This window comes from Cryptomeria japonica, chromosome 8, assembly GCF_030272615.1.
Source record: "Cryptomeria japonica chromosome 8, Sugi_1.0, whole genome shotgun sequence".
Taxonomy (NCBI): Eukaryota; Viridiplantae; Streptophyta; class Pinopsida; order Cupressales; family Cupressaceae; genus Cryptomeria; species Cryptomeria japonica.
Window position 1 is genome coordinate 332,451,023 of NC_081412.1, and position 24,395 is coordinate 332,475,417.

At 37.5% G+C, this 24,395-nt stretch overlaps 1 protein-coding gene across 2 annotated transcripts in view; it reads left to right on the top strand.

The window, feature by feature from the left end:
• The window catches only part of LOC131061525 (8-amino-7-oxononanoate synthase), a 209,135-nt gene that overhangs the window by 101,447 nt on the left and 83,293 nt on the right, over positions 1 to 24,395 (top strand). For both annotated transcript variants that reach the window (XM_057995255.2, XM_057995256.2), the window contains 2 exons: positions 3,415 to 3,502; positions 3,619 to 3,752. In XM_057995255.2, coding sequence (XP_057851238.1) covers positions 3,415 to 3,502; positions 3,619 to 3,752 — 222 coding nt within the window. The remainder of the gene's footprint in view (positions 1 to 3,414; positions 3,503 to 3,618; positions 3,753 to 24,395) is intronic.

Sequence of the window (24,395 nt, forward strand, 5' to 3'; positions counted from 1 at the left end):
TTTACTAAGAAAATTTACTTTGTCCTTCAAAAATCTTCCTTCAAAAATCTCTCTTTTTTTACCTTGAGAGAGTGAAACCTTTTACAATCGAACTTTGGAAAGAATGAATTGAAAATGGCAAGTTAGACTTGCTATAGAGTTGAAGAGTTCGATGATTTTAGCAACTTCATGTTTTTCTCTTAGATTCATCAAACCTAGTCTCTTCCAAAATGGAAACTTAATCTTCATTGGCAATTTTGGAAAGAAAGTTTCTAGTTTTCACCTTGGCGCCACCTTTCACTTAGCCAAAATATCTTCTCTTTGAACGAGTTTGCATGGAATCTTCTACATTCCTCTTGAGTTCGAAAACTTTCCTAAGTGTTGGATATTTTGAAAATTTCTCAAGTGTTGGAAAAATATGAAAATATTCTAAGCGTTGAGTTTATTTTTCCAACTTCAAACTTGGTTACCTTCATGCCAATTTTACCTAGGTGGACTTCATAGTTTTCAAACCATTTGCCATACATGGTATGGCGGACTTAGTTTATGTCATCTCCCCTTGCTTCCTTTGGCGGACTTCATGTGATGTTGGATGTTCTTACCATATGCCAGGGCGGAGTTCATGTTTTACAAGAGAACGAACTTCTCTTCTTTACTTCTCCTTGACACATACCATGCTTTTTTTAACCATCTCATGTGCTAGGCGGACTTGAAGATTAGTAGGCCATTGTGCATGGCAGACTTTAACTTTAGCAAGCCACTTTGTGGCGGACTTTATCATTGTTTTGCCATCTTTACTTTGATGCCTAGGCAGACTTTAAGTTTCCTTGGACATTTTCTTTGTGCTAGGGTGGACTTTGCCAACCCCATGCCATTCCCTACCTTGGGCGAACTTGGCAGCTTGTATGCCATGGCGGACTTTAGGATTGCTTTGCCAAGCTTGGGCGGACTTTGCACATCCCTTGCCATCTCTCCTTGATTTCTTCTTGGCGGACTTCATGTTTAGATAGCCATTCTTGTATCTGGCCAAGGCGGACTTGATGATTTTCCTGCCATTTTCTTTACTAGCTAGGCAGACTTCAACATTGCTATGCCATTTTTTTGACCAAGGCGGACTTAGCACTTGGTTGGCCATGTTCTTCAAACCATGGTGGACTTGTGGATAGCCTAGACATTGCCTTGTCTAACCTTGGGCGGACTTCGAAGCCTGTTGGAGATTACCAACTCCATTGATGACACACTTTGAACTAGCCTGAGACATGGTTCTCTTTTGGTCATGAATACTTGGATGGATTTATGCTTGCCTGGAACATATGGAACAACACCTCGTCTGGAGATTTTCCCTTTCTTTTTGTACTTGGAGACACAAATTTTTGATTATGAAGATAGGAATGTTGTTGCCATGACTTGAGGGACCCAATCCTAGGTCAACTTTCAAAAAAAGCTGAAAAAAGCAAAAAAGCAAGCGAAAAAGCTACTTCCTAGATTGGTCCCAAAGTGCCACAAATAAAAAAACCAAAAAAGAAAGAAAAAGCAAAAAAGTAGAATTGCACAAAAATAGGAAGGTGTCAAAATTCACCCTAAGCAATTGCGTTTTTCGTCCTCCGAGCCTTCTGAGCACTTTGATGATGTCTAGACACTGTTCCGAGCATGATATCCCTATTTGACCTAGATTACTTCTCAAAAAACTCTAACTCCAGATTCTCAAAGAAATGGACTTATGAAATTGCAATGCTAAGACAAAACTCTAAAAAGCAAACAACTGGGGGTCCCCATTCACAATGGGGTGGTGTGTGAAATAGGTCAGAACAAGGCCCTCGACAGCCACGAAAACCTTAGCTGCGTCCATATCGTGCCAAAAAAAACCTCAAATCGCGTCAGTGCCAAAAATGCAACTGCTTAAATCGTGTGTAGAACAAACGACGCAAAAAAAACGATGCTGCTGAAAAACACGGTCTACTTGCAAAAACACAAGCACAAAAGTTGCGATGCAGACCCAGATTTGACATGATATCGGCCTAGGTTTTGCGAAAAACGTGGGTGAATAAAGAGCGTCATCGCCACGAAAATTGTCAAATTTTGAAAAAGTCCATCGACCTGCTCTGATACCATGAAAATAATTGAAAAATATTGAATTGTATTATTTACGAATATACAACGTATATAAAGGAATTACAAGATAGTGTTCTAAAAAGGACGAACCATTAAAGTAAGCTTCAACATGAAGCTAAAATGCTAAATAAAGCTAAAAAGAAAACTATGCATTGCTATAAAAGAAGCAATAGTTGCACTTAAAAGACTAAAGGAACTAAAAAGCTAATTAAGTCGACAACTAAGATGACGAACTAAAAAGCTAAATGACTAACTAAATGACCATTAATAGAACAACAAAAAAGGTAACTGACCAAAAGAATTAATTATTCTAATAGTTTGGCAATAGACAAACTAAAATGCTAACAACTTTTGTTTTTGTCAACTTTCTCTTAGTTGGAATATTCTTGGAGCTTAAGAAGAGGAATTTACGTATAAGTGGAAAAGCATATGCTTAAATTTGATTTTTGCAATTCATGTCATAGTTTTATTTTCCCATTTTGGTTGGTATCAACCCAGAGTTAACAACTTAGGCAACACTTTTTCTTGGTCTAGGGTTCCTTAATTATTTGTATCTTTAGCAAAACAAATGACAATTGTTTGTTCTCGGGTTGCAAAGAATGCAAGATAAGTTTCCCATTTTCTTCGAATTCTGGATGTAATGATGGTTTAATTCTACATTCTCTGTATATGCTTGAAATAGCTGGTTTTCATTATTTTTAGTATATTTTGATCAATTCTAGTATACTTTGAAGCACTATTACTTCACTTCAAACTTCAAAGTCCCTTGTAAATCAACAAAATTACTCCTCAATTAAGCTGCATCTTATTCTCCAAAGACAGCTTCTTTATACTACACTTTGTTTGAAGAAAAAGACTTTATTTTTTGCTTCTTCCTAGCTCCCTTGAAAACAACCCCTGTTCCTAGGTTAAATACATATCATCTTCTGGATTTTACATCATAGTGGGTCCTGCCTAGTCGGTATCAATAAATCCAACAAACTGAAAATAATAGGACCTGAATAACAGCACTGGTATAATATGGTTGAATAGAACAATTGCTAATCCGATCTGTCAATAATGTCAACTTGAGGAATTTTGGCCTCGAAAGCAGATTTGCTAATATGATAAATAGAGATGCGTTTAACATTTGAAAAAGGTAACATGATATGTTTTGATGTGAATGCAAGGGATAAATTTAACACACTCACTAAAGAAATGAAGTATATATGAAAGTGCAATATATTAGGATGATGAGCAAAAGGTGGCTTTAAATTTCAATTATAATCTCAAGTCTTATATGTTTGGATGCTTACTTAACTTTGTTTTTATGTTCAATGCCAGTTTATTTAGCATGGATGGAGATTTTGCCCCTCTGGTTGAGCTTGTTGAGCTTCGTAAAAAGCACGGTTTTTTATTGGTTATTGATGATGTGAGTCACAAACTATAGATGTGGGGTAGTGGTGACAACATCTATGACATCTTTTATGATCTAACATTGAATAGATTTAAATATTTTCTGTCTCTAATTTAGTTCAGTGTTTTCAGGCCCATGGAACTCTTGTTTGTGGTAACGATGGTGGAGGAGTCGCAGAGAAATTCAATGTAGAAAGAGATATTGATATTTGCATTGGCACTTTGAGCAAGGCTGTAGGTTGCCAAGGTGGATTTATTGCTGCGAGGTTATTTCCCATCTTTCCTATTCTTGTTTATAATCTTGCTTCCTTTTATGTCAACAAGTGCAGATTTATTGGCTGATTATTAAAGGTAGATGGGGATAATTTACAAGTAAACAGTTACCAAGCACCAAAAATGAGAAATCGACTTTGTTAACAAATACCTTTGTAACCCTTCCATTTCGAGTGTTTTTTCAGGATTTTACAGAGTTAATAGGATAACGTTTGTGCTTTTGCTTGCCTTTATTGGAGGACATATAATACTTTATAAGGAAATACCTCAAGAATCTTAAAAAAATGTTATATAAGCCCACAAAATCTTTAACAAGATGGTCAATTCTTGTTTTTGTATGACTTGTGTATAACATGCCATGATTTTAAAAGTGATTAAAAAGTAGATATTGCATTGGGATAATCAACTTTGTACCTAAATGATACAAAAGAAGCAAGCCCACAAAAGTCTAGGTTATGATAGATTGAGACAAAAAGTTGGAAGCCACAAAAGATTTTACCAAAATAAATATTTGGTTTTTTATACTAAATATGGGAGGTACAAAAAGAAGTATATATTTCATCTTGAGTCATATTTAACATCAACATCCCTCACAACACCAGTTACAAGTAAATTACTTTGTACATTTTGTATAATACCTCTGTTTTTTCATGACTATAATGAATAATTGACAATTTTTCCTATGATATTGCATTGGGGATGACTAATGACTGAGGTTGTTGAAGATTGCCTAGTAATTTGCTTATTGTTGCATGATGTTGAGGATATATTAATGGAAATACAGTTTGAAGGAGGGAAATCCGTTACATCAGTTTTCTTAAGACTTAAAGGGATCTTCTTTCTTGGTTGCCCTTCATGCATCTTCACTCAAAAAGTGTGAAGATCCCTTTAATCCTGAAGGAAGGGAGTTGCATGCATTTGAGCCCCATAGGAGGCAATGCTCGATTTACTATTTTAGCAAGCAATAATATTCAAATTAATTTGTAATGTCCCAAAATTTTAATAAAGTGACTTAAAAAAATTAATTGATTAACTTGTCCAAATGATTAATTTTACTTCTAAAGGATGAATTTAATTTATTAATTTAATTAAAAATAAAGTGAAAATAGTAAAATAATAAAATAAGTCACTTCATTTAAATTTTCCAGCTGTGACAAAAATAGAATGTAACCTAATATAGAAAGTATTTAAATTTTTCCGGCTGTCACAAAAATGGAAAATACCTAATGTTGAAAGTATTTGAATTTCTCCAGCTGTGACAAAAATGAAATGTAACCTAATATAGAAAGTAGTTAAATTTCTCCAACCGTGACAAAAATGGAATGTATCCTAATATGGAAAGTAACCTCATCTTCTAGATGTTTCCTAATCTCTAGAAGTTTCTTGGAGTTCTTTATAAGGAGGCTGGGTGGGTGAAGTAAGGAGGCTTATGGATTTGATATGATTGGATTTATGAAGCTTTGAAGCAGATTTCAAAGGACGAAAACCTTCAGAAGATTGGTAGAAGGGTTGGGCAAAAACTTAGCTCTTCCTAAAGGGTGGATTCGTGACGGAAATCACATTTGGGCAAATTTGTGAAATCTCTATTGGAGACAAGTTTGTAAGGTTTAGGGCTTGTTTCAGAAACAAAGATATTTGCATCTATTTCTTATTTAGAAACTATTAGAATATTTAATTGTTAATTGTTATTTTTAGCTGTGTTTATTAATGGTCATTTAGTCTGTTGTTATGTTTTTAGAGAGTTCTTTAGCGGGTTATATTTTTAGAGATTTCGTGATAGAACATGGAGTTTCTCTTTTTAGAGTTTGTTTTAGAGTCGGTTTGACTTCTGTGAACAATTAGTCCCAATTTGGACAACCACCTTGTAATTGCCTATAAAAGGCTTGTTATTCTTTCAATAAAGTATGCCAATTTTTTATTTCGTGGTGTTAGAGTAGGTGACGAGCCTTTTAAATTTTTTTGTGCCCTAGCTACCTAGAATTTCTTTTTAGAAATTTTTTCAATTTTGTATTACGACGGAAATGGAGAGATCTAAATTAGAGATTCAAATTTGTTCCAACATCACAACAATGGAGTACCTACCAAAGAAATGCACATGCAAAACGAAATAACCATCTAACACACATGCATTCGATGGATTTTTGACTCGATTGCCCTCCTATCTACCAATATCTTGTGTTTAATGATAAGTGCTCTCAGAAACACAATGCACAAGAAGCTATGGAGAATGGAGATGATTGAAGAGAGAATAATCAAAATGTAAAAGTAAACTAGAATGCAAAAGTGAAATAAATTGTGTAAATGTAAAATAGACTGTTATTGTTTCTGTGCAATCAGATTTGCTGTGGCTTCAATATGTGGTATGTTAGAGTCAGATCGAAGAAATGAAAATCGATTATGTCTCTTATCGATTTGCCTCTGTAGGTACGAAGGCAAATGTATATATATGTCACTGATATCTTTCTGGTTTTTGTTATCCACATCGAACACTCAGTTCAATAGGGAGGATGGCGTATATATGCTATTGTCTTCATGGAATCGTGCCCCCACAGGGGGTCGCGATCCTATGTGGAACCACGTGGTTCCACATAGGGTCGTGACACCTGTGTGGAGCCACGATCCTCTACACCGACGTTCATTACTTTAACCAAACTTAAACGTTTGCAAAGCGAATTTGTTAGTTAACACTAACTAAATTCCAATGTTAATTAAATCGTAAATAACAAAATTAGTATTCTGTGCGCTGATACAAACAGATTTAGTTTTCTATGTTACGACTAAGACTATAATTTAACACTCCCTCTTAGTCTTAGGAGTATAGGCCTAAAATTTTAATTGAGCTCATCACTAATCTCATGAGAATCACATCACCTAGGTGTGAAGTATCAACATGTGATACTAAGGATATGCTCACTTTGATATCCAAGTTTAAGTATTAGCCTGTGATACTAAGGATATACTCACTTTGATATCCCTGTTATAGTATGTGCACTGACATTAATCTGCTTACATAATGTCTACTATAACTTATCATATTACTGATATTCAAATTTTCTGATTTTAGTTTATAATGTCTTCCAAACATTTATAAGATCGTCACCTTACAATGTTAAAATACAAGTGTTCATTAACTAAAGAATCGTCATCCTTTAGGAATGAACACAGGGAAAGGTTACATACTTCATATACTCAAATATATGACCAAGAAGTTTACATAATTTTAGACATCAATTACATTTTAACCATACCAAGATACCTCCTGAAGTGATCAATTTTCACTCTTGCTAGGGGTTTGGTGAGAATGTCAGCTATCTGATCTCCTGTATTGAGATATTCCAGTCTTATTACCTTCCTCTCTGTCATGTCTCTTACATAGTGATATGGGATCTCAATGTGCTTGGATCTATCATGGAAAACTGGATTCACTGAAAGTTTAATGCAGCTCTGATTGTCACAATGAATGATAGTAGGCTTCAGACTTTCACCAAACAGTCCTACTATCAATTTCCTCAACCATACGACTTCCTTAGCTGCCATGGATGCAGCTATATATTCAGCTTCTGTGGAGCTTTGAGCTACGGATGATTGTTTTCTGCAGATCCAAGATACCATAGCTGATCGTAAGCTAAAACAGCATCCTGAAGTGCTCTTCCTGTCTATCACGCTTCCAACCCAGTCTGAATCAGAGTATCCATGTAGGTTCAATGCAGTGTGTTCATAATGCAGTCCATAGTCTAAGGTACCTTGTAGATATCTCAATATATGCTTTACTGCAACCAAATGTATTTCTTTGGGTTCAACCATGTGTTGGCTGAGTGCATTTATTGCATAACATATATCAGGTCTGGTATTGACTAGGTACATTAATGATCCAATAATCTGTTTGTATAATGTTGGATCTGCAAATTTGGAATCTGCTATAGCTTCTTTTAGTTTATGTAGGTTTGTTTCCATAGGAGATGACATTGGCTTACAATTCATCATTCCAAATCTCTTCAGAATGTGAATGGTGTATTTACCTTGATTTAGATAAATACCATCTGGTTTTTGCCATACTTCTAATCCAAGGAAATAATGGAGTAGACCTAAATCCTTCATCTCAAACTCTGAAGCTAGTTCCTGTTTGCATTTTGCAATGAGATGATCTTCGCCTGTAATTAATAAGTCATCTACATATAATATGAGTATCAACATTTCACCTTTGATTATTTTGAAATACAGATTTGGATCAGCAATGTTCTTAGAGAAACCTATCTCTAATAAGTAACTGTCAATTCTTTCATACCATGCTCTGGGAGCTTGTTTTAATCCATAGAGTGCTTTCTCTAACTTGCATACATGTGTTTTAGCATTATTTACCTCAAATCCCTCAGGTTGCTCTAGATATACTTCTTCTTCAATTGTTCCATTCAAAAATGCAGTTTTTACATCCATTTGATGAACTTTCCATCCTTTAGATGCTGCAATAGCTAGGATTGTTCTGACAGAAGTGTATCGTGCAACAGGTGCAAATGTTTCTTCATAGTCAATTCCTTCCTTTTGTGAGAAGCCTTGAGCAACAAATCTTGCCTTATGTTTTTCTATATTGCCATCAGCAACATGCTTAATTTTAAAGAGCCATTTAGAAGATACAACTGATTTTCCTTTAGGTCTAGGCACAATTTTCCACACATTATTCTTTAAGATAGATTGATATTCCTCTATCATGGCATCCTTCCATACTTGTTGTCTAAGAGCCTCTCCGGCACTTGAAGGTTCAGCATTTATGAGGTCTGTCATTAGAGTAACATAGCTAGAAAACTTTGAAGGTCTTTTGCTTTCTCTAATTGTTCCTCTAGGTGCTGCAAAGGATTCTGCTTCCTGTACTGTTTTAGTGGCCCATAGTGGTCTCTTCCTGGGATTCTCTGTTGCAGTGTTCTCAAGTTCCAAGGTGTTATCCTCAGGATGCTCCCTCTGAGTTTCAGAAAGAGAATTTTCTTCCAAGTTAATGGAATTAGTTGGGATTTCAGGTGTGATGGAACTCCTTGTTTTGTTAATAGCTATATCTTCCTCAAATATGACATCTCTGCTTAATTCTATTTGTCTTTGACCAGGGATGAATATTCGGTAGGCTTTAGATGTTTCACTATATCCTACAAAAATCTCTTTCTTTCCAGTAGGTTCTAATTTAGTTCTTTTCTCCTTAGGTACATGAATATAAACAGGACATCCAAATATTTTGAGATGGCTAATATCAGGTTTAATTCTAGTAAAGACTTCTTCAGGAGTTTTGTCACCAATATGAGAGTGAGGACATTTGTTTTGAATGTATACAGCGGTATTAGTGGCTTCTCCCCAAAGTGCAGTTTCTAGGTTTTGATCTAACAACATAGCCCTTGCCGCTTCTACTATTGTTCTATTTTTTCTTTCAGCAACCCCGTTTTGTTGAGGATTGTAGGGTACAGTGAACTCCCTCTTAATCCCAGCATCTTTGCAAAACTCTTTAAATACTTTTGATGTGTATTCCCTACCATTGTCAGTCCTAAGAGTTTTGATTTTCCTACCAGAGTGATTTTCTGTAATAGATTTGAACTCTTTAAATTTCCTAAGAATATCTTCAGACTCTTTACTTTTAAGGAAATAAATCCAAGTTTTCCTAGAAAAATCGTCTACAAAGATTACATAGTATAATGCGTTTCCTAGTGATGGTTCAGACATAGGCCCACATAAGTCAGAGTGAACTAGTTCTAGTATTTCTTTAGTTTTTCTAGAACTGCAAGGAAAAGAGCTTTTAGTGTTTCTCCCTAGTGCACATCCTTTACAAACATCTGAATGAATTCGCTTTAGTTTAGGTAGTCCTATGCCTAATTTCTCCATAGAGGGTAGAGCGCAAAAATGTAAGTGCCCTAGTCTTCTATGCCAAATTTCCGCTTGGTCTATGACTTCATGAAGTAAGGTTTGATTTGGCTCATTACACAATTCATATAGGTGTCCTTGTCTGTAACCAATCACTTGTGCTCTTTTGAAGGTGAATGTTTTTGGCCATGCCATTACCTTTCCTTCTATGAATGAGACTCTATATCCGTCATCCTCAAGTGCAGAGATAGAGACTAAGTTCCTTTTGATGCCTGGTACAAATAGTACCCCAGTGAGTTGGATTGAGATTCCAAACTTCAGTCTGATTGTACATGTCCCGACACCTTTTACAGGATGTGCAGAGTCATCCCCTATTGTTACCTCGTCATTTGATCCCTCTTCCATTGAGTCTAGTAATTCTCTGAATCCGGTGACATGTCTTGACGATCCACTGTCTATCACCCAAGTGTTAGACTTGTTTGAAGCTTGACTTGATAGTGCTGAATATAAGACAAATTTCTCAGATTCAAGTTCTGTGTTCCTCTCTACTTTGGCGAATGATGCCTGCTGTTTTACTTTGTCAGGACAATTAAATGACATGTGTCCGTACTGATCACATCTATGACATTGGATTTTTGACATGTCTTTCTTATGCAAGCTTTTCCCATGATGGGATTTTCTCTTCTTGAAGTTTCTCTTCTTGCCTTTCTTACGGGAGTCGGTATTCAAAATGTGGAGGTCCTCATCTTTAGTTTTGTGATTTCCCCCTTTCATTTGCCTTGACTCTTCAAGGAGGCAGTCATCCCTTAGTCGATCAAAATCTGTAAATTTATCCCTTGCATTTATGCCTTGTTTGAATGATTCCCAAGATTCAGTTAATCCATCTAGAGTAATCATTGATAGTTCTCGCTTCTCGACATGATAATCAAGTTTTTGCAGTTGATCTCTGAGTGAACCTATTCTCATGAAGTATGAGTTTATTGTTTCACCTTTATTTATACTTATGTTGTTCAACTGTCTTTTTAGAGCTAGGGTTTTGCTCGGATTGTTTATCTCATACGTCCTTTCAAGGGTTTTGAACATTTCATAAGCGTTGTCATATTTTAATATAAGTGGTATTATGTGATCCCTTACTGCATCTATCACGATTTTTACAGCTTTATCATTTCCTTCATTCCACACAGTTTTCTCAGGTTCGTTTGCAGGTTCGGGCTTGTCTTCTTTTATGAATTTGATTACTTTGTTCTCTTTTAATGCTATCATAATTCTGACTTTCCAAGCCACAAAATTTGCTGCTCCTTTGAGTCTGTCCTCGAATCTGATTGTGTTCGCCATTTTAGAAATCTTCTATTTGCAATGTAAACTTCGCTTTTAGTCTATTCGGATCTTAAGCAGTTAGGCTCTGATACCATGTAAATGTAAAATAGACTGTTATTGTTTCTGTGCAATTAGATTTGCTGTGGCTTCAATATGTGGTATGTTAGAGTCAGATCGAAGAAATGAAAATCGATTATGTCTCTTATCGATTTGCCTCTGTAGGTACGAAGGCAAATGTATATATATGTCACCGATATATTTCTGGTTTTTGTTATCCACATCGAACGCTCAGTTCAATAGGGAGGATGGTGTATATATGCTATTGTCTTCATGGAATCGTGCCCCCACAGGGGGTCGCGATCCTATGTGGAACCACGTGGTTCCACATAGGGTCGTGACACCTGTGTGGAGCCACGATCCTCTACACCGGCGTTCATTACTTTAACCAAACTTAAACGTTTGCAAAGTGAATTTGTTAGTTAACACTAACTAAATTCCAATGTTAATTAAATTGTAAATAACAGAATTAGTATTTTGTGCGCTGATACAAACAGATTTAGTTTTCTGTGTTACGACTAAGACTATAATTTAACAAATTGTCAGGCTTAGAAATGAGAGGGAGCAAGGAATTTATAGGTGTCCTCAAGGTGGATCCAAAATTGCAAAATAAATGTGGGTTAAAAGATTGGTGCAAATGTTTGTCCCACATGCATTAGGTGGATGCAGTTAATGAAGGTAGAATAGGATAAATAGGAAGAAGTTGTGATATTAAGAGGTTATGAAATGACCTTATGTAAAATGAATATAATGAAATAATAAAAATATATGTTATTAAATGGATTTAACAAAATAACTAAATAAGAATATGGAAAATAGGATTATTAAATAAGGATATGGATCCACTTGATTAATGGAAAAATTAAGATTATTAAGAGGACATTTTTATGTGCCTACAAAATTTTTTATGAAAAAATCTGGTGGAAATTTCGAGGATTTTTGGCTGTGAGAGTTTTGTGGTTTATTCTCGTGTGATTTGTTTCTCTGCTTCAAATTGAGACATTTTTTTTTCGTTTGGGTTTTTGGTTGCAATTCTTTCTGCAACCAGAGCATGTTCTCTGGGCAACGTTTTCTATGACGACCGTTTTTATGGGTGCATTTGTTGTCTTTGGCAGCGATTTTTTACCCCGTGATTTTTACTTTTGTGTGAAGGTTTTCAGCGGCGTTTATTCTTTTCTCCGTGCATTTGTTCGACCCGAGTGTGAATTTGTTTTCTCCAGCGCGGTTTTTTTTTCAGACGGGTTTTTGAGATGTTGCGATCTAGTTTTTTTGTGCCATTTTCCACATTTTTGCTTGCAAAGGATTTTTCGAGGGTTCTCTACTCGTGTTTTTTCTTCATCAGGAGATTTTGCCCAAAAAATTGGCGGTTTCTGCAAGAATTTTTAGTTGTATTCTTTGTTGGAATTTTCTTTTTTGTTTCTGGGTCATGTTTTTACCCGACCTAGGGTTTCAGCTGATCTAGGGGTTTGGCTGAATTTTGTGGGTTTTCAATGAAAAATTTCTGGGATTTTTGCCAGACTGGTTTGATTGATTTTGACTTGAAAATCATATTTTCTGGGATTTGTGCTAGACTGGTTTGATTGTTTTTGACTTGAATTCATATTTTTAAGAACTTTGTACCAGTTGTTGCTAAAGGTTTTTGCCTAGTTTTTGACAAAAATATCAGCCACTTTTGAAGCGCAAGTTTGCCTCGTTTTTCAGGCATAAGAAAACGGGAGGGATGGTGTCGTTGACCAACATCATGTTGGAAGATAATCAACGCTTCAACGACAAGAACTACAATATCTGGAAGCAGTGGATGCTTTCGATTTTTGAGTACTGGTGACTTGACCAAATTGTTCTGGGTAAAGAAACTCATCTTGTAACAACGGGCGATGACCAAACCAAGTTCAATGAGCATAATCGAGAAGCGGTTATGTTGTTGAAATTATTAGTCACCGATGATATGCTTTTAGAAGTGCCATTAGGCAAGAAAGCTAATGAGATTTGGAATCACTTGAAGAATCTTCATGAGACATCTGACAAGAGTCGAGCGTTCTTTCTGAAGAACATGTTGTTCTCAATTATGATGGATGATATGTCACTCCAGGAACATCTTAAGAAGATCAAGGAAGTTTGTGAGCAGTAGGAGGCTGTTGGCCGCACGATGACGAGGATATGGTCATGATCACATTAAAGAGCTTGCCCAGATCCTACAAGCATTTTATTGAGACGCTCAACATTACCTCTACTAATGTTGACTTGAAGTTTGATGAGTTGTGCAATAAGCTATTGCAGCAAGCCAGGTGGAGACATCAATTTGATAGTAGCGTGAACATGGCTAGTGTGGAGTAGGCGTTTAGTGCCAAGGAAAAAGGAAAAGGCAAGTTTACTCAGCAGAAAGGACAACACAAACTGAGGAAGGGCTCACGAAGAAAATCACATGTCACTATTGTGGTGGACTTGGACATATCTACAGGTTCTGCAGAAAGAGGTTGGCTGATGTGAAGTCCAACCAGGGAGGATCTCGAGAGCAAGAACAGGCTCATGTCGTAAAGCGTTCTAAAGAGGAGTCCGACTTCTATGCTTTTTAATAAGCAGATTTTGTCATTGGTTGGGTAGTTGATAGAATGACCATAGGAGGGTATTAGAATATTTAAGTGTTAATTTTTATTTTTAGCTGATTGTTATTTTAGCTATGTTTATTAATGGTCATTTAGTTTGTTTTTATATTTTTAGAAAGTTCTTTAGTTGGTGGTTATATTTTTAGAGACTTTGTGATAGAACTGGGAGCTTCTATTTTTAGAGTTTGTTTTAGAGTTAGTTTGACTTCTGTGAATGGTTGGTCACAATTTGGATAACTGCCTTGTAATTGCCTATAAAAGGCTTTTTATTTCAATAAAAAAATGCTGATTTTTTATTTCAGAAACAAGTTCGTTATATTCTAAATATTGTATGGTGTATCAAAATTATATTTTGGAGGTAAAAATATTATTAGATTCAGAAAATAATAATGCCATTGATTTTATGGGTGCAAAATCCTTGTTGAAACTTTACAACTATTTGTCAAAATTGTTTGGAAAATATTACAAGGATTTGGGGTGAAATTAGTAAGGGTATCTCACATAATCCTTGAATAAATTTAAGATGCAATGGGATCATGCCTTTTCTCAAGGTTGAATAAGCATAATGTCATGATAATGTCCTCAAATTAAATTGCGTCTACGTGAAGTATAAATGTGTTAGAAGATTGAAATGTCCCCCCTTACTTTTTTTTTTCAATTTTAAACACCACAATGCACCCGTTAAGGTTAGGAAAGAGAAATATAATGCTGCTGAAAGGTGACCCTTCCACTTTCTGATCACCAAGAGCCCAGTGTAGGAAAGTGAGAGCATACGGTGAATAGGGGATCATTAGCTCCAAAGACAAACTGAAGTACATTGCTGGGCGGCAAGCCAACCCCTTCCGCTTTCTCAACAGGCAAGAACAACTCAAATATAAAATCACTCTACCACTTTCCAGCGGGAGGACAATTATTACAATACTGAAAGTAAAATCACTCAACCACTTATTCAGTGGGAGTACTTTGAAAATAAATTGAAGTAATAGATAGGCGGCTAAGCCATCTTCTTCCACTTCTACAGTAGGAAATACAAAATGTAAAATGCCATAAGCAAAGGCTGATCAGTACTTACTGATTTTAGCGTTACAATGAGAGCATTAGCAGATGTGTTTGATGGTTCCTTTTGCTCATCAACTAGTGGATTGGGAAGATATTTTGAACAAAGGATGGTTCTATGTGGAGTTGGAGTTGTTTAGTCCTTATGGTGTTGTAGGTAAACTTACGGATAAACAGAGATATCCCACACGTACCAACAATTCATGTAACATAACATTAATATATATCAAAGCATAAATAATAATAATAGAACAACTATGACAGAATAATGATATCTTTATTGAATTCTCAAATATGCCAATACAATATTAATTTGCCGAGGTTCCATCCATACCATATATAGACTCGACGGTTGGCCAAGTTGCCAACCGTCACTAACTACCAACTACCCCACGGGAACCTTTCGGCGACTCAAACATAACCAAACATAAACATCCGACCCCACTATAAACTAACATGTGTTATTGACCCCTAACATCACCTCCCCCAAAAAAGTAGTCGTCTTCCAGATGACCAAGACAATAAGAGCTGGAATAACGAACAAAAGACTAAGACTGAGAAGGGGGAGGAGGTGTCCCTGTGGTGGTCGAAGAAGGTTGTTGCCCTGTGTGGAGTCTAAGGTTCTTCTCTGTTATCAGCAGCCGCTCCCGTGCCGCCTTGACTATGTGTGCAGCCTCTAATAGTAAGCTAAGTCACCTGTGTTGCCAATACCTGTATCTCCTTCTGCATGCTGCAACGAGCCTCATAAGTAGTCATCTTCGTTTCTTGCTCAATCCTCAGGTTCTTCTCCATTGCGGCTAACTTCATACGCTTCTCCCCTTCTCCAGTTTTGTTGCGTACAACCGTTGGGTCTGCTGCTCTATCTGACTCTGTCGCATCTACAGGTAGACATTCCAGAAAGATCCCTCCATAGTGCTCAAGGTGGCGCCCAAGGTGCCCACTCCCTCCACCAGTCGCATGTGCGTCCACTCTTGTACCATCTCCGACGTACTACTGTTTGGCCACACTTGCTGCTCATCGTCCGCACATTCGGAAGTCATGAAGTGGCACAGTTTCTCAGCATCAGCTGAGTTGCTGACATCCATCTGTCCAATCAACTGTGCCATTCCACGTGCTATATCTGAAATACCTTGTAGCTCCCCAAAGAACCATTGGAGCGAGCTTGCTGGATCGCTAGGGTCTGGCAGAGTGAGGTGAAGACCTGCCAGTAGTCCTCCGGACCCGCTCTCCTCAACATCGATGATCTTTGGGCCATGTCCACCACTTCCAGTTGCTCTGTTCTGCTCCTTTGTAGACATCCTCTCATCCTGATTTGTGAGAGGGGTGGTCCTATGCTATGTCTGGCTCCGTCCAACTACCATGGCGTGTGGTGAAGGCAAGGTGGGAGGGTGAGGTGTGAGTGCAAACTGCCCCAGCCACCCATCTAGAGATGCATCTATTTCCTCGTCCGTCACTGTGTCTAGTATCGCCAACTCCTCTAGACCATCTCCTCCTGTCATCGGTACATCCCCAGACTCATCTCCCCCTGTTGGTACCGTACTAGTATCTGTCGTACCAGTATTCGGCGTACTAGTACCCATCGTACTAGTACCTATCTCCTGTACGACTGTTTCTTGTGCTATTGTCTTCACAACTTTGTAATGTCCCTGCGTATAATAACTCAGAAATAGGGACATATAACTTGTAATAATAAATTGCAAGAGGTTTATTTCCTTAATGATCTTGACTATATGCTGGTATTACTTTGCAAATGGTGTTAAATATAAAATATAACTGATACAGATGACATCTCTGATTTAACTATAAAATATAGGCACAACTATTTAGTATTTTAGAATAAGATTACTCGCTGTTTCAGATTTGAAGAGGTGTAAACATGCAAAGAATCTTGATGTCTCACTGAGTTTACTGGTGTAAATCTTTCCATAGCATATAAATCTGCAGTATCTTAGTGATGCTATGTTTGGTTTAGTTCCTTATAAAGCTATGCAGATTACTGTGTCTGATGTATCTATGGGAATGTGCAGATGTAGTTATTGGTATTAACTTGCTGTCATACGCTGTTGTGTCTAGTATTTATATGCTTGCAACAATGTATAAAGATGCTGTTCCTGATATAGCTGTAGAAACATGCAACGATTTGGTGCTCTCCCTGATTTTGAATCGTTCCTTATGCAACCGCTATGTGTGCCAAATGCAATACTCAGTCTGAGCGATCCAAACTGGAGATGAAATAGAGGATAAATTTATTCCCCCTACTGAAGTGATTTCTAAAGTCTTCTTATATGTTTGCAATTGGAATGACAGGTCGTGACCCTTCACCGTCATGTTCATTCCTCATACTAATCGCACCCCTTCGAAGATGATTATGATTTATCAATTAGATTTCTTAATCGCTGCTCAATGAATGATCATACCTTTACCGATTATCATATCTCCGTAAGTATTTGCATTTCCGTTAATTTGTCCTTTTTCCAACATACGATTAGATTCCTCGTATGCTTTGGTGGCTTTTATGATTAATCTCCACTTATCGATTAATAAAATTACTGTTTGGACACTATCGTGTATCCCGCTAAATGGTCTTCTCTCTTCAGTCGATTCCTATCCAGGAGCCTCCAAACTTCTATTTGTGCTCCCGTACCCAGGACGACCTTCATAGTGGCGGAAGATTAATGCGCCTAAGTCTAGCACGTGAATACGGAGATATTCATATTTCACTAATTATAATATACTGATATATACGATCCGATTTATTTTGATAATCTTTATTTTAGGATATATCTATAGATTTAATATTTTAATTATTATGCATTATTAAATTCTATTTTAAAGCAGGCATCCATTTTCTGACTATTTAGATGGGGACATCACAGTCTTTGATATGATTCGTAATAAACAATTTGTATTAATCATTGTCTCTTAATTGATTAATGATGCGTATCTATCATCTTCTTTGTTATTACTTAACCCATCGATGCTTGATAATAGTTAATCAATTCCTTTCCATTATATCACTAATCTATAGTGATTATTCTTGTGTCATTTTCTGATCGGTAATGGAGATATCATTGAGTATTATCTTTATTATTAGATGCTAAGGTCTTACTTATGATACTTTGTACCTGGCCACTATTTAGCATTTAATAATCTTACTCGATGCTGTTTACCATGTGTAACAAGCAAAGGTTTCAATACAATCGTTGCTTTGAGCCAAGTGAGAATTAATTTTATTTTAATATTAATGAATGTTTAGTACTACTATTAACATCAATAATTAATTACATAATAAATGATAATTTATTATCATGATGAAGAATCATAAAAACTAGTATTAATTACATCACCAGGATGTGGGGTTATGACAACCCTCTCACTTTAGAGGAAAATCGTGAAGTCTCATAAATGAGACGATTTTCCAATATTATTAAATGTTAATTAATAAATGTTTTAATTATCATATTTATTTAATCACAATAATCCAATGTCCAAAGAGGGGTTATGACAAACTTCCTCTGGTACGGTTGTCTCTTGAACTACTCCATCTGGGCTATGCTGTACGACCTCCTCTGCCACCGTACGATCTGCCATTCTCCCGCCGCCTAGGTCACTACCCATACGGTCAGGCTTACTGGTACGCTCTACTGTTGGTACAATTTGTGATTTGAGTACAGCCAGACTGATCTGCAGTAGTGCCACCAGTCATCGTGCCGGTGGTTCTCCTTCATCAATTCTCCTCAACAACACCCCTACTGGTCTTACGTCCTCGACGGGGTTGGCCACTCTAAGTGCTTCCTATGGTACCAAGTGTGCTAAAGAGGACAATTTGAGGGGTGTAAATTTCACCCGCGTGCTTTTCCACTGTGCTCGCAGCCCTCCATGTTGCTCTTTCTCCTCCTTCCCTTCCTGTTGCTGTGATTTTGCTTCCCCTTCATCCTCTCCTGCCGTGTGTGGTACCATACGGAATCCTTCATCTCCACTCTCCTCCTCCTCAATTTCTTCGGCCTCCTCCTCGGAACCCTCGGTGCTGTTGTCATCTTCAACTTCAACGGACATGTCCAGCTTCGTCTTCCTCTTTGTCGGCTGCGTGGTGTCACCAAGAGTGTCTAGATGGGCATAATAGTGTTGTCCTCATTTTTGTTTCCAAAAATGAAGGACCACTACGGTGAAATTTTTATGAAAAAATGGAAATTTTTAGTCTATGGCACGCTTCCCGAGGCAGAATTTCGACTAATCCTTGGACTGGCTTGATCCTCAGTCCATTCTCGAACTACGTTTCGAATTTCGTCCAATTCTGGGTTCGTTTGCTATGCCTTTCCTTCAATTTCAGGTTTTAAAACCCAGCCTGCAGGTGGAGAATTTTCTTCAAACTGCAAGTTTTAATGATATTCATTGTTATGGTCTTTGTAGGGGAATTTTTGATCAATTACATGTGCAATTTTATTTTAAATATGTCACTTGTAATTTATTTTAAGTTTCCCCTTTAATGTTTTTATCTTTTTATTGTTTTTTGGTGATTTTTAGTTAAAACCCCTACTTTAATGGTTTTCACATGTAATAGGGATTTTAAATTCCCATTACATATGTGCAAGTGTTTTTAACTTGTTGTAGGGATTTTATTTCCCTTTTACAAGTATTTTTAAACTTGCAGTTTGCTCCAAAAAAACCTGATTTTGACATGAAAGTGCATTTTTGACAATTTTAAACTTGTCATTTGTCCAAAAAAACCCGATTTTGGCTTGATGAGTGAAAAAGTGAAAAATTAAACTTGCTATTTGTCTTAAAAAACCTGATTTGCTTCATTTTGGACAAATCGAACTTGTCATGTGTCTCTCAAAACCCGATTTTCATGCAAAATTGATTTGTTGAAGATTTCAAAGCAATTTTTTGTGGAGATTTTCATGCCAAATGGAGGTTATATTGATTGGTTTTTGGAGCTAAATCAGCAAAAAAACGTGGTTCTTTAAACCCACATTTTGGGCGTTTTTTTACTTCATAAATCTGCAGTCTCCTTAAGCGTTTTGTCTTCTTCTACCTAGGCGTGGAGGGTGAGAGGGTTTTTGCACCATTTAATGATGCCGTTGGAGTTTATTATGGTGGCCACGTGATTTCCTTTGGCCACGTTTTCTCCATTTGGCAGCGTTTTCAATCATTTGGATCATTGCTTCTTCCTCTACCTTAGGCGTTTTGCTTGGATGCACACTCTCATTGGCATTTTGGTCCTCCAAGTTTAAGATTGCTGCTATATTCGGGGCATTTTTACAAAAAACGTGATAAGGGTTTGATATTCCGGTTTTGCTTCTTCATCTCAAGAATTGTTGCATTATTGGAGAAGCATTTTGCATTTTTAAGAAAGGTATGTTCTCCTTCCTTTCTTCTCTTCATTTTATTATTTAATTATTTTCATGTTTTCTTTATTTTTCGTTTTTAGTTACATTTTTTGGCATGTGATGTTCTTCCCCAAAAAAATTTGGTTTTCGTGAAAGAAATCTTCCCCTTGAAATGCAATTGTTGAATTGCATTGTTCTTCTCAAAATTCACTCTTAACTTGTAATTGGGATTTTTAATCTCAATTACAAGTTCGCTGGAAATTTTTGTCCTTCCCCTACAATTAAGGAATTTAATCATTTTTGGTTAAAATTCCAAGCTTGAAAAGTGTGAAATACCCCTCCCTTGCAAATTCGGGTTTTAAAAACTGGATTACATGTTGAAGAGTTCTTCCCATTTTCATAAAAATGACTTTCCCAGATATTCCCGTTTCTATTCATTCATATTCCCCATATCCGTACTTTCCATTTCCATCATTTCTCGCAAGTCAAAATCCCATTTTTCGTCCATTTCTCCATTTTCGAATTTACAAGTGTACTTGTATTCGGGTTTTAAAACCCCGATTGCATGTATGTCCTTTACAACTTGTATACTTGCGAAAATTATCCCAAGATCCGAAATTGGTCAAAGTCAAGATTTTCCCATTTCTACATATCTCCCCTCTTCCTCTCACAAAACCGTGAAATTCAGAGATCAAAGTTTTACCCATTTGAAGAAGAATGATATTTGCAGCTGATTATGATGTTGCCTTAACTCTTTTAAGTCTTCATCACAGCATTCCAGGTTCACAATCAATGTCAGATTTGCCGGCATCGCCAACTCCAAAGAAAATGAAATACAAATATGACAAATACCAGAATGAGGTTGCACCTTCCCAGGTTTCTTCTCCTTTGGATCGCATCAGGGACACGGAAATAGGGCACGTTGATATGGCGGAATTCATTCACAGGGTAGAAGATCCACAGGATAACAACTTGCAGCGGCTGTTGGACAGCCATATCCATCATGCATCTTCTTTTCCAGTGGCTGCCCTAGAACCTGAGTTTGTTCTTGCATGCGCCCATCATTTTGACAAAGAGTCAAGAGTCATCAAAAATGATGATGGTGAAGCTATAATTCGTCTTGACGCGGATACAATCGAGAAGGTCTTCAAAATACCTCCTGCACCTGTTTATATGGAAATCACCAAAGAAAGTGCAGCAGAGTATTATGTGAAAAGGGAAAAAGATTGCAAGCGACACATCAATAGATGGATCCAAGAGCCTCGTCCTTCCTTCTCAAGATGGGCAAAGTTGTACCGTTGTGATTTCAAGTGGGAGATAGGAGACACCATCACTCTTCTCAGCAGGATGATGGCCTTGAGCACTCTAATGTCTTTGAGCCATGGATGTATCAATTCATTATGTTCATATGGCAGTCGCATCACATTTCATGGGGTGAAATCATCAGCGATGCTTTGTGCGAACAACTTGCAGCAGTTCCTACCACTATGACCTTTTTCATGAATTCTTATTTGGTATATTTAGCAGCGTCACTTAGACACTTTCCAGGTCTTTCTACCAAGGGTGATCGCTCGCTTATACCAGTTAGGGAATATTATGACCAGTTGCTATTGAAACCTAGCAGACTACATTTCAGAAGAGTCCAAGATGCATTCTTCGGATATTTCATGTGTCAGTTTGACGTGGATCTCAGAAACAAAAGAGTATCAGATGAGGCATGGGTCAAGGTGTCTGAGTATGGGTGTTTATTCCTGCAATTTTCCACCTTCACCTATATAAGGATTGGATGCTATGATGGACAACCATACATGCTTCCAAGATACCCAACCAATAAGATAATTCTTATGGAGTTGGGAAGACAGATCATGGATGTTCATACTTTTCAGTCCGCTAGACACAAGGTTGGAATGGGGATCTCTAGCACAACCCATTGAAAATTGGTCGATACTCCCTTGTCACATCTGTGAAGGCTAAGGCCATGGAGGTTGAATTGCAGGAAATCAAGCTTAAGAGGTTCAAACCTAGAGCTGATTTTGATTATAGAGGTATGAAGGAGAAGATCAAGAAATCCTTTGTGCATGTTCATCGCATTGAAGACATCTGGGTAGATCTCCGCATAGAAGTCGAAGTTCTGAAGATGGATTACTGCAAGCTCACTGTTGAGCAAATTGTTGACTTGAACTTGGCGGATATCCCACAAGGGATGATCGATGACGGGCATATACTTGATCCTGAATACATTTCACGAAGGGTTGAGGAAGCTCCACTTCCTTTGATCCAATGGTCACACAAGGAGTGCGTCTCTATCCTTGACAGATTTCAGCCTATCTTGGCCAACACTAATGCATGGCTGAAAAGTAATGCTGTTAGACTTATCAAAATCAAGGTTGGTAAAGAAGATGATTCTATAGAGCCTCTTGGACGGAAGTCTGAGATTCAGATTGATAACGAGGGTGCTTCATCTTCAGGCACAAGGATCAAGTTACGAGTTAGTCGTGCAGTAGTGCTTCCTCCTGAGGAGACGACTACTCGTGGGAAGGAGAAATCACGGTTCCATGTTCGGGTGATCGATCTGGATAATCCAGAAGAGGGGCAGCAATCTGACGATGCGCCTAGGTCTCCAGTTTCAGACTCGCCTCACAGGGTCATTCCTCCAGTTTCCATTGAGACGCCTCTTTCTCCTCTTGATTCGCTCATAGATGAGTCTCCTCAGAATGCATTTCCCATTTCAGCATACAAGCCTTCTCCTGATCAACAACGAGAAAGTGTGTTGAAAGTTCCTGAAGATAATCCCACTTGCATTTAGTTATCAGAAATCGATACTTCCACTTCTGGTTTTGAAGAATTCATGAGGCAATCTTCATGTCCATTGGTAACTGAGCAAACCGTGGTCGCTATTCAAACACATATTCCTCCCAAGGTTACCACGGTAATTCAAACAGAAACTGCTTCTCCTTTGCCTACGGCTACTACTGGAAGTGAGTTGATGACGTTGCCTCCATGGCTTAGTTCTTTCACCCCGAAAAGAAAGAAACAAGAGATCTCACCTGATGCCTTTGACTACCAGCAACTCAAACAGTCCAGATCCAAAGTTGCTAAGAAGGCGAAGACTATCTCTAGGGTAACTGTTGATAGCAACAAGATGAAAGTAGCTGAAATTGTGGAACCTATTGCAGATAAACCACTTGATGAAATGTCAGCTGCTGATTATAAGGTTACAAGGGTAGAATTGGGCAAGCAAACACATGAGGTCATTAAACATGATGCTCAGTTTTCTGTTGCTTCACTAGTGCAAAGGTGTGACGATCTTCTTGCAAAGAAAAACAAGCTAGAAGAAGAAAACCGACAGCTCATGGCAGCCATTCATAAAATCACGAAACCTGCTGCTGAAGGGAGTAACTCCATAGGTTCTTTTGGTTCCCAAGAATCGATTCGTGGAGTGGAAAGGGCTGCTCAGAAAGTACAAGCACTGGATTCTTGGGTTGATCAGCTTCATGATCAATGTATTCAAGTGGTAAAAGACATTTTTCAAATAATGTCTAAGTTGGAAACCATTGAGGAGAAACTGGATCAGACTTCTAACACTTTAAAAAAGAATCTGGAAAGTGTTGAGAAGAGTCTGGCAATCTGGCGTACCATGCCCCAACAACAGCTGAGTATTTTGCAAGGGCACGCAATCATCTCTTCGAGAGTCATGTTCTTGGAATTTGAGGAACTCATGGAAAACAAGACCCTTGTTCTTAAATCCCTCATTGAGGAGATCAGTGATGCAAGGAGATTCCGGGATGAAGTCTATCGAGTTATTGTCTCACATTGTGAAAGGGCCTCTTGCAATATAGTAAGTCAGGATGAAGAGCTGATTCCAGAAGAAGAGGTTCTTGCTGATTTACAGATGAGGATTCATAATGAATGGAGGAGCGAACAATTCTCAGCAGCTTCAATTTAGGCATTGATGAAACACCAAGCTTTTTTGCACGAGATCCAGTCTATCCTGGATAAAGACAATTCTGCGCTCCTCCGCTGTCACGACACTATTGTGAAGACTATGGTTGTTGCTAAGAACACCCATGAACCGAATCCCGAGGAACTAGAAGCAAGCATCCGGAAATTTCAAAGATTCGTGTCTTCACTAAATGCAACTTAAGTGTTTTTCAACACTTAGTTGAATTTTACCTCTTTTGTAATCTTTAGTTGTAATTTTTTTTTGACAAGTTACATGTAAAAGTAATTTTTGTAAAATGCAAGTTACACATTACTTGCACTTTTGTAATTACATGTAAGGCAACTACAAGTTGTGTCCGATTAGGACTGTAATTGGAATAAGTCTTAGTTAGTTAGAGTAACTCTTAGTTAATTAATGAAGTCTCAGTTTTTTATTAAATGAGTCTTGGTGGTTGAGAGAATCTCTCAAGTTAGTTAGGATCCTCCCACCTTTTTC